The 9,970-nt window shown below is 43.6% G+C and overlaps 1 protein-coding gene across 1 annotated transcript; it reads right to left on the bottom strand.

Moving 5' to 3' along the window:
• Nucleotides 1-387: 387 nt before the first annotated feature.
• LOC138168091 (guanylate-binding protein 3-like) lies at nucleotides 388-9,245 on the bottom strand. Its single transcript, XM_069097125.1, has 3 exons — nucleotides 8,981-9,245; nucleotides 5,127-5,322; nucleotides 388-561 (listed from the first exon to the last, which is right to left on the bottom strand). Exons 2-3 carry the CDS (start codon nucleotides 5,314-5,316, stop codon nucleotides 425-427), a joined length of 327 nt encoding a protein of 108 aa, XP_068953226.1. The 5' UTR covers nucleotides 5,317-5,322; nucleotides 8,981-9,245; the 3' UTR covers nucleotides 388-424.
• Between the last annotated feature and the right edge of the window lie 725 nt (nucleotides 9,246-9,970).

Genomic DNA, 9,970 nt, shown 5'->3' with positions numbered 1-9,970 from the left:
TTTTCTATCAGCAGGTCTGCTTGGTTTGGATGCAATATCATGCCCCTGTACCAGACCTTACCTTTTCTTCTCTTCCAGTTTGTTTCCCTTTTGTTTTTCTCCATTAATTTGTAACCTCTTTGAGGGTAGGGACTGTATTTCTTTTTCTTATAGTCAGCACCCCTTCACACAGAAACATCTCACAAGAATACTTGGCAATAGGCTTTTGTACCTGGAACAGCCAGGTGGCTCAGTGAGTAAGAGCACTGGCCCCAGAGTTGGGTAGACCTGGGATCAAATGCAGGCTCAGATACTTAGCACCACACCCAGAAATAACTGGCTGTGTAACCTTGAGCAAGTTACTTAACCCCAATTGCTTTAAAAAAAAATAGGCTTTTGTACCCACACACAAGCCTGCCAGGTTCAGTGAGCAGAATGTCCCTGATTAATTTACCTTTTCCAGGTTTCCAAGGCCCTCAGTATCAAGCAGTACTAAGGTATGGTCAGGTTTGCTGGGGTGAGGGACACACCACATCCAGATGCCCTTTGTGTGAGACTGCACAGTGGAGCCAAGGGAGAAGCCTATAAGGGAAGGGTGAGACATGAGGGCCCAGTGGAGGCAGGAAGCCCAGAGGCTTCAAGAGCCAAACTTCTAGGTCCTAAAGGGAGAAGATTGGAAGCTCCTCAGTGGGGAAAGAATAAGAAAAAGGATCATAACTAGCCTTTATCTATCACATTTTGTGAGTGTCCTCTCCTGCTGTCTTTATAGTAATGCTGGGAACTAGGTGTTTCTTTTATCTCCATTTCACAGAGAAGGAAACTGAGGCTGGGGGAGACAATGACTAGGCCTGGGTCACACAGCCAGTGAGCAGCTGAGGCAGCTTTCACACTCAGATCTTCCTGGTTCCCAGTCCCACATTATCCAACATCAGCAGCTAGGAACAGAGGGATGCATGCATTCAGTTCTCCCAGAGGACTGTGAGATTAGTCTGATGGGGTAAGATTTATGGTAAAGGTGGCAAACAATATCAGTGAGAGCTTCAGCTGTGCCTGAAGATGTCACCTTTCTCCCCACTATAGGCCACAGCCAAGGCTGCAGAAAATTTAGACCAACCCCAGACACCTGAGCTTAGAGAAGGAGGAGCAGCCCAGAGGAGAGCATGATGGGAGTGTTGGCAGAGAGCAAGGAAGGGCACAGGAGAGCTGTGGGACCCTGGGCAAGTCACTGAACCTCTGAGCCCCTCCTCCACCCAGTCCCCAGGAAACTTTCTAAGACCTGAAGTGACAGGGGAGGAGCTGCTCTCCATGAGAAGCACACACACACACACACACACCAGCAAAGAGATGAGTCCCTTGAACCAAGTCAGGTTCAGTTTCATTGTGATTCAGTCAGTTGAACATAAAAACAGTTCTTATATGAACTTGCAAAATCTTTCTCTAATGGAAGGACAAAAAAAAGAAAATGGCTTTTATTAAATGCCTACTACATGCCAGACACAGCACTAAGCACATCTCAAATTTGTGAACTTCTCATTTGATCCTCACACCAACATTGATCCATAGATATTATTATTGTACCCATTTTAAGGTTGAGAAAACTGAGACAAACTCAGATCAAGTCACTTGTTCAGACTCACATGGCTAGCCTATGTCTTAGTGTCCAGAATTGGTCTTACATCTTCCTGTCTTTAGGTCTAGCATTCAATCCACTTTTTGGACTTGTCAAGAATGCCCACGGACCCTACATCTACACAAATAGACTACTTTTTCTTGATTTGTTTATAAGCCAAAATGAAAATTATCTCTTACCTCATTACTTTATTTTTTGGTATGCTTTAGTTCACTGCTACTTATTTTATTAGTATTATTTGTTATATTTTGAAATGTTTTTGTTTGAAGTCTGTATTTAAACTCATTGGACCAGATTTTCTTGGACATTTGCCAACAGCACAGTAGGAGTGAGCCTAGGAGTACCTCGTATACATACATACATACATATATATATATATATATATAAGATTGATATGTGTGTAAACCACCAGAAGTACCCAGCTATTTTTTGTTTAACCCCTTACAAAGGAATGCTGGTGTCGAATGCCTACTCACTGTGTGGAAGAACCACTGAAAGGTTTTTACATACATCGTGAGACCTTCTAGTTGAATGTGAAGTACTGGGAGAGATTTCAAGAGACAAAACAATGCAATTCGTGCTCTAGCAGAGATCCCTGACAGTGGGGAAATTTGTCAGATTTCCAGAGAGAAATCCAGGAAGTGGAAAGCGAGCTGGGATGGTCCTTGATCAAGGGTTACATATATATGTCTTACTTCATACATAGAATCTTCGAACCAGGATTTTTTCTTAATTCAGAATGAAATGAGGAGACCAATCATCCCCGCTAACACCATCAACAATTATTGACCAATGGCCACATTTGGGCAAGTAAACCCATCATGCCAGTGAACAACAGCATGACCCAGACCATCAGTTCTCCTGCCATTCTGGCCAGAAAGTCTAAACTCCAGGAATGCTACTCTCACTCTGTAGAAAACAGGCTCTCCATTCTTACTGCTACTAAGAAAACTGCTGCCTCTCACAGGCCTGGAAATACTTGTTCAATGAATTTGTTAGGCATCCTGAGCAGAAGTCAAAATATGCCAGGAGGATCAGTTCATCACCTCCATTTTGATCATCCCCTCCCCTCAGACATTGATGGAGATGACTCAGATCTCTCAGATCCCAAAACCACTAAGAGGAAGCTCACCCTCAGCTTTTAACCTAAATGAACAGAATTGCTCCCAGCCTGGCCCCTGAAGCCATCATTCTGGGGAATATCTCCTTTAGGGAAAGTTTTAATCATTCCTACCAACACTGCAACCAGTAGTTAAACAATTGTCACTTATTTGCAGCAAGTAAACCTGGGAGCCTTGAAAACAACAGCATCCCCTTCAATCTCTGAATCCAGCCTACCCTAGGCAGCCACAGTCTGGGGGAACAACCTCTTAGATCTGGCTACTGACTCTTCAAGTACTGAAGACCCCATTTCTACAGCAGCCACAGCAATTGAAGACCCACAAAATAATGTTCTTATCATCCAAATCCTTGGAACTGGCCAAAGGTTCTGCATGCATGGTTTTGATCAATGCAAAAGATAAAAAAGAAGATGCATTATTCCCTGATTTCCTTCTGAACCTTAGGACCAATGAGCTCTTATACATGACTTGAAACTTAAAACTTCCCTGTGTGTTAAATCATCATTAGACTTTGAACTTCTTGAGAGTTGGGGCTATCTTGATTTGGTATTGGCATCATCAATGGCATTGAATACTTAATAAATGCCTTCATAGATTGAGGAGAAGAAAGGGAGATAAGGAAATTCTAAAGGTAAAGTTGTTAATATTGTTCAGGACTCCCTTTGCATCAAATTATGTCAATTTCCAATACATTTCAGTGCACAAGCCACAATGGGCAGAAAACTCTCATTTGAGAGCAATAGGACCTGGGTTCTAATCTTGCCTCTGTTGCTTACTATCTGTGTAACACTGGGCAAATCACTCTGCTTCTCTGAGAGTGTGTAGGGGTGTTCTGGGAGGACAAGCCCCTCTTGTGGCAGGGCTTGCTGACACATTTCCAGGGCTGCTCCTCCATCTTTGGTATCCACCTGCCACCCAATTCTCACCTGTGGCTCCAAAAAGCCTTTGAATGCGCAACAGTCACATTCAAGTGAAACCCTCTCAGCTGTCAGATTAAACCAGGAGCAGGGTGACTGAGAAGCCTCAGATCTGTCAGGAAGTTAAGAGGATGTCTACTCCAGGTATGTGGGACTTTCCAGGAGGAATAGGTGAAGGAAAACAATGTGTTCCAGTGGCCATGAAGGCAGCTGAAGCTGGTGCTGTGTAGCTTGGTCAGACATCAGAGACACCAAGGTCAGCCAGTGCACCCCAGCCCATTGCCAGTCATCCTGAATTTTATCTCACCACTGGACACAAATGATTCTGGAATAGATAGTGAGGGTGATGATTTTATGCAACTCTGCCTCACTTCAGTCCAATTCATGCCCAAATCAAGAATTCACTGAATGATATCATTGGTCCCCTTCAAAAATGAAGGATGTAAAGCAAACAATAAAATAGTGGGAGGTTGAATTAGATATCCTCTATGGTCCCTCCTAGGTCTGTGCTGATGATCCAATAGGAACAATCAGTATGATGAAAACGTTTCAGCTTCTGATCTGGCTGCTCTGATCAATCACAGGGATAACTGACAACCACATTCTCAGACCAGCATAATGCATAGTAGAGGCAACAATCTTGAAAAGACTCATAGCTAGCAATAGGTAAGACAGACAGCCATTAGGAGACAAGCAGCCAAGGGGCAGCAATCGGGGACAGGACACTTGTTTTTAAGTAAATTCCCACATTTTTTATGCTAGAGCATTTGGGTCTACAAGTCATGAAAATATTTGTTGTGGGGTATTTTCATTCCTAAGCATTACAGTGTAAAATCTAGGTCTTTGCTGGACACTCCAGCATCTGACTCAGTCTCTTCTGCCTGGAATGCTCCCCTCCTCATCTCTGCCTTTTGGCTTCCCTGTTTTCCTTTAATTCTCAGTAAACTTAAGTGAGAAACTTCTTGATCCCTTCAATGCTAGTGCCTTTCCTATAATGATCATCTCCAATGTATCTTATGTAGATCTCATTTGTACACAGTTCTTTCCATGTTGTTTCCCCTTTAGACTGTGAATTCCTTGAGTGCAGGGATTGAATTTTCCTTTATTTGTCTCCTTAGAACTTAGCAGTGTTTATTTATTTATTTTTTGCTTATTTTTGGAGGGCAATTGGGGTTAAGTGATTTGCCCAAAGTCACACAGCTAGTTTTTGTGTTGTGTCTGAGGCCATATTTGAACTCAGATTCTCCTGACTCCAGGGCCAGTGTTCTATTCATTGAGCCACATAGCCACCCCACTTAGCAATGTTTCTGGTACATAGTAGGCACTGAATAAATACTTGTTGACTGACTGGGAGGCAACAGTCAACCTGGGGCCAACTTTTAATCCTTACTTAGGTCTCAGGCTTGCCTTGTAGCAATTCTAATCCTGTGGCAGAATATCTTCCAAAATTATATTCCTAGTGGCCAGGCCCCCACTCACCTGTGTTCTTTCCTGCCAGCCTGTTCATCAGGTAGGATTTTCCAGTACGGTACAGGCCAACAATAGCCACCACCATGACTGGCTTGGTAATAGAAGTGAGAATCTGTAGGGCTTGCTGGTTTACTGTCAGCTCTTCATTCTTATTTTCTACCAGACATATGGGGGCCTCCATGGGCACTGCTGATGCCATGGTCACCTGTAAAGGCAGAGGAGTCCCTTAGAAATCAAGACACAGAATTCACACAGTCTCATTTTAGACTGCCTAGGAGAGTCAAATATTGGTGATAGCAAAAGATGATGCTCTGTGCTTGTGGAATTCTCTTTTTAGGAACAGAGAAGTGACAGATGATGATGATGATGACCATAATAACAATTACCTTTATCTAGTGCTTTAAGAGTCACAAAGCACTCTACAAATATTTTCTTACCCTCGTAAGGAGCCTGGAAGGTAAGAGCAAGAATTATTTCCATCTTTCAGATGAGAAAACTGAGGCAGACAGTTTCTGGTTTTAAACACCAGGCTTCCCGACTCCCTGCCCAGCACTCTCTTCTCTGCACCAGTGAACTGCCTTGGTAATCTCGTCATTCTTGATCCCTAGGACTGTCACCTAGGAAAATATTCCTAGTCTTTGAAAGTCCCAGCCTGCAAGCTTCTGCCTGACATAATAATCATGTCCATCTGCATTATGTTGTTCCAGGGCAAAGTGGCCATGAGTTTGTGTGACAGAGGGATTACATGGGACAGTGTCTGGGGCAAATTCTTTGAAGACATTTTTTTTTTTTTTTGGTTTATAATACTATTCTTTTTTTTTTTTCCTTTGTGACTTTTGGGGGGATTTCTGTACATCCCTGCCTTTCCCCACCCCACCCTCAACTTTCTGATTACTGCTTCTATGTTTATTTCCTGACTCCTCCTTTTTTCTCTGAGTCTCTGGACACCGGGGTGCTCTTTGGTTTGCCTGTGGCATAGCACTCTAATTACTGACAGCATTCCAAGGGGATAGAAAGTTGGCTTGGAACTTAAGAAGACATAAATTAAATGCTGTCTCTGACACAACCTGATTGTATAACCCTAGGCAAGTCGTATAACCTGCAAATGGTCCATGGATCTCTCTAACACTTTAAATTACATAACAGTTGTATGCCCATATTGGTAGAGGGTGCTACATTCCTAGGAGATTACTACACCAAAGAAACTTTAGGTCCAGACCAAATAAATTCATTGATGAAGGGCATTGCTTTTCAGATAGAGAACAGGGACCCCAGATTCTATCCTTATGACAGGAATCCAGAACTAGCCCCTTAGTGGCTGCTCAGACCATGAGTGAGACTGACCACCTTCAGTTCCTCCCTGGGAGGACTCTCGGGTTCTAGAAGGATACAGGCAGACCCCAGGCCCCAAGCCTCAGCTGAAGCTAATCCTTATAGAAATAGTTTGTAAAGAACTTTATACTCCTGTCTGGGAGCCAGGATATGTGGCCAGGAGTGCAAACAGTACCCTTCCCTTCCTCTCAGGGTCACTAGTGATGCTTTTGCCCTGGTTTATAGATATTTTTCCTGGGTTTCTGGTTCAATGTAGATGAACTTGTGGATTTTTACTTCTGGGAACATCCCAGAGCCTGAACCAAGGCTGCCTTCACTGTGTCATACCTGGAGGGCAGGCTACCCCCTGTATCAACCCTGACTTCATAAGACATAGCGCCCTTTAGATAATGTGGAGCAGTGCAAGGAGACTTTCCCCATTTCTCTATGTTTTGATAAGGCTAGCACCTGGATATTCCCAGTTAGGAAAGGACAGGAAAAGTAACATGATATGTCATCTCCTAACATGGGTCTTGTTGAGGCCATGTGGCCAGTTGGCTATAGGGCTGGCCATGGAGTCAGGGGGAGCTGGGCTCCCATCCTGTCGGCCACATCCCAACTGGGTCACCATGGACTGAAAGTCTCTGCCCCTCAGCTTCCTCATCTGTGCAATGGGCACAATAGCAAAGTCCCTGCTTCACTGGGCTGTTGTGTGACTTAAATGGGAATTTTTCTAAAGCACTTAGTGAACCTTACAGGGTAATTCATGTGCCAGCTAGTGTTACTCCTCTTTGTGCTTTTCCAACTCATGTTTTTAAGGTTTAGCTTGGACTGCTCCTAAATAAATTAGCTCAATCTACTCTCTGCGCCTTTACTTTTCTCGTTGTGGTACCGTGTTTCCCCGATAATAAGACCTATCCTGAAAATAAGCCCTCCCCTTACTGTGTAAGATTCCTCTAAAATAAGCCCTCCCCTGAAAATAAGCCCTATTGAGACTGTTACTGTAGTGAAGGTGATCCCCTGCGCTACACGCTACATTACAGTACCCTCTGTATGCACCGTTCCCCCCCCCCGGGTGAAATGCACGCCGCGCTCCGAGCTGCACTACAAGCAGGTTACCTGGACAAGACATATTCATTTAAAGAGAGCTATATTGCTGGACATGACAGATTGGGTTCACTTCTTCTGAAGGAAATGGAGGCGCAAGACATCCAGGACGGAATTCAGGGTATGGACACTTATGACGATGTTGTTGAAGAAGATGACATGATCATTATTGAATAAAAGTACATTTTTTTGTTCACATTTACCTGTTTATTAAAATTGCTGTCAATGTTTATTAAAATAAGCCCTCCCCTGAAAATAAGCCCTCTGGTGCTTTCCTCTCCAAAAAATTTAATAAGACAGTGTCTTATTATCGGGGAAACACGGTAGTAGTGAGCACTGGCCGGCAATAGATGATCCACTGGAGAAGGAAATTGTAAACCAGTCTAGTACCTTTGCCAAGGAAACCCTATAGACACCTGGTCTCTGAGGTCATGAGGAGTCTGACACAAATGTATGACTCAATAATAACTCTTTCTCAGCCAGCAATTACCCCGTGTAGAATTCCACCTTTGTTGGAACCAAGTCCTGCAGTCCTCCAGCCTTCTCCTAGCAGCCGGCTCAATAGCAGTGAGCCCACGAAGCCTAAGGGGACTCAGAGCAAGGGCTGTCCCTGCCACCCATGGCCCAGGCTCCACCTAGGAAGGCACAGGGTCATCCTCAGAGTGGTCCATCCAGCACTGGGGGTAAAGAGGGTGTGTTGCACTCCCCCTGCACCTGTCTGCAGGCTGACAGCTACAGCCCCTCCAGAGCATTCAGGGAACTCACACTGCCCTGCTTCTGAGCAGTGCAAGTCCAGGGGCCTTTGTAAACTTTATAGATCTGTCTTCTCCCAGCAAAAGCAAATGCCCCTGCCACTGAGACTGCCTAAGTGACAGAGGAGCAGGCCCTATGTGCTTGAAATTCAGTTCTGGTGTGGTTTCCATTCTACTAGGCTGAGAATCATCGATTCCACATCCATAGGAAACCCCAAGAAATCATGTGATCCCATCCCCTGCCTGTACACACATATCATTTCATCTTCACTTTTGCTGATGAGAAAACTGTGGCTCACAGATGTTAAAGGATTTAGCTGGGATCAGACAACTAGAAGAGACAGGGCTAGGACCAGAAACAAGCTCTCCTATATCATGGCTACATCCTTGTCCTGTTCTGTCTTCTAAGGAATGGCACCTGTGGAATGGGCCTGTCAATGTCAGCACTTCCAACTGCCTTAAGGGGGATGAATTATAATGTCTCTAGAACTCAAAGCCAGGGGCCAGTGTCAGACTTCTGAATAAGAAGCTAAGGCCAGAGGAAGCTGTTTGGATAAATCAGTGCCAACCAGACATGTATTATTCAAGCTGTCCCTGTGTCTCTTCTTACTGGGTTTTAATCCTGAGACAAACTTTCACACTCCAGAGAAAAGATGCAAGGAAGGTAAGAGAAAACTTAGAAATAACCCTTACCTTTTTCAGGAGGCTTCAGGTGAAATGCTTCAGAATGTTCTCACAAGTTTCCTCTTTCTCTCAGCTCTTCCCTTATTTGCACTTCCTTCTTCTCTCCTTTCTTTGTTGCTTCTCAAAATGCTGCTATTATTTATGCCCAAAGGAAAGGGTGGGAGGGACAAGGGAAATTGAAACCAAAAGCAAATTTTTCTGTTCTTAATTTCCAACATTTTGAATGGGAGCCTAAAGTGTATGTCTGGGTGCTTTGTTTGAGAAATGCACAAATGTCTGATTACTCACCACATGTGAGAACTTCAAGTAAAACATTTTCTAATGCCAGCCTCAAAAATAGCCTACCTGACCTTTGTACTTCCAAGGATAAACAGAGAGCCCTAGGCCTCACAGGGCAAATTCTTGAGGCAGATGACCTCATGCTGGTATTAAATGACTGTTGGCATTAAAGGAGTCTTAACATATCAAAACCTCTTACGGCTGGCATTTATTTTAATGTCATGTATAGCAGACAAAGGCAGATATGTGGCACAGTGGATAGAGTGCCGGGTTTAGAGTCAGGGAGACTGATTTTTTTAAGTTCAAATATGACCATATTTGCTAGCTGCATGACCCAGGCCAAGTCTCCTAATCCTGCTTGCCTCAATTTCATCATCTGTAAAATGAGCTGAAGAATGAAATGGCAAATCACTTCAGTGCCTTTGCCCAGAAAATCCCAAAGGGAGTCACAAAGAGCCAGACACAACCAAAACAAGCAGACAATAATAATAAATCACAAGGAAAACCAGAGATATTTAAAGCAAGGATTTCTTCTGCATTGCATTTTTTCCTCTTATATTAGTTGTATTGATTTTTTTTATGTGCAAAAGCATTTCAGTTTCAGACAGTCAAATTGTTTCTTTTACCCTTCATAATTACTGTGTCCCTTCATTGGCTAAGAATTTTTCTATAGACATGACTGTGAAAGGTCCTGCCATGGTTGACTTCCAGTGTTTTATT

This window comes from Petaurus breviceps, unplaced genomic scaffold (assembly GCF_028583685.1).
Source record: "Petaurus breviceps papuanus isolate PSGF00001 unplaced genomic scaffold, PetGlider_PUasm1.0 350582, whole genome shotgun sequence".
In the NCBI taxonomy this organism is placed as follows: domain Eukaryota; kingdom Metazoa; phylum Chordata; class Mammalia; order Diprotodontia; family Petauridae; genus Petaurus; species Petaurus breviceps.
Note: the sequence above shows the minus strand (reverse complement) of the source record. Positions and strands in the feature narration are given on the sequence as shown.

What these genes read in the sequence shown, in the direction of transcription:
- LOC138168091 (XM_069097125.1), bottom strand. Translation starts at nt 5,316, where the DNA reads ATGGCATCAGCAGTGCCCATGGAGGCCCCCATATGTCTGGTAGAAAAT. An exon ending in GCTGGCAGGAAAGAACACAG is followed by an intron (nt 562 to 5,126) that starts GTGAGTGGGGGC and finishes CTTCCCTTATAG; the next exon opens with GCTTCTCCCTTGGCTCCACT.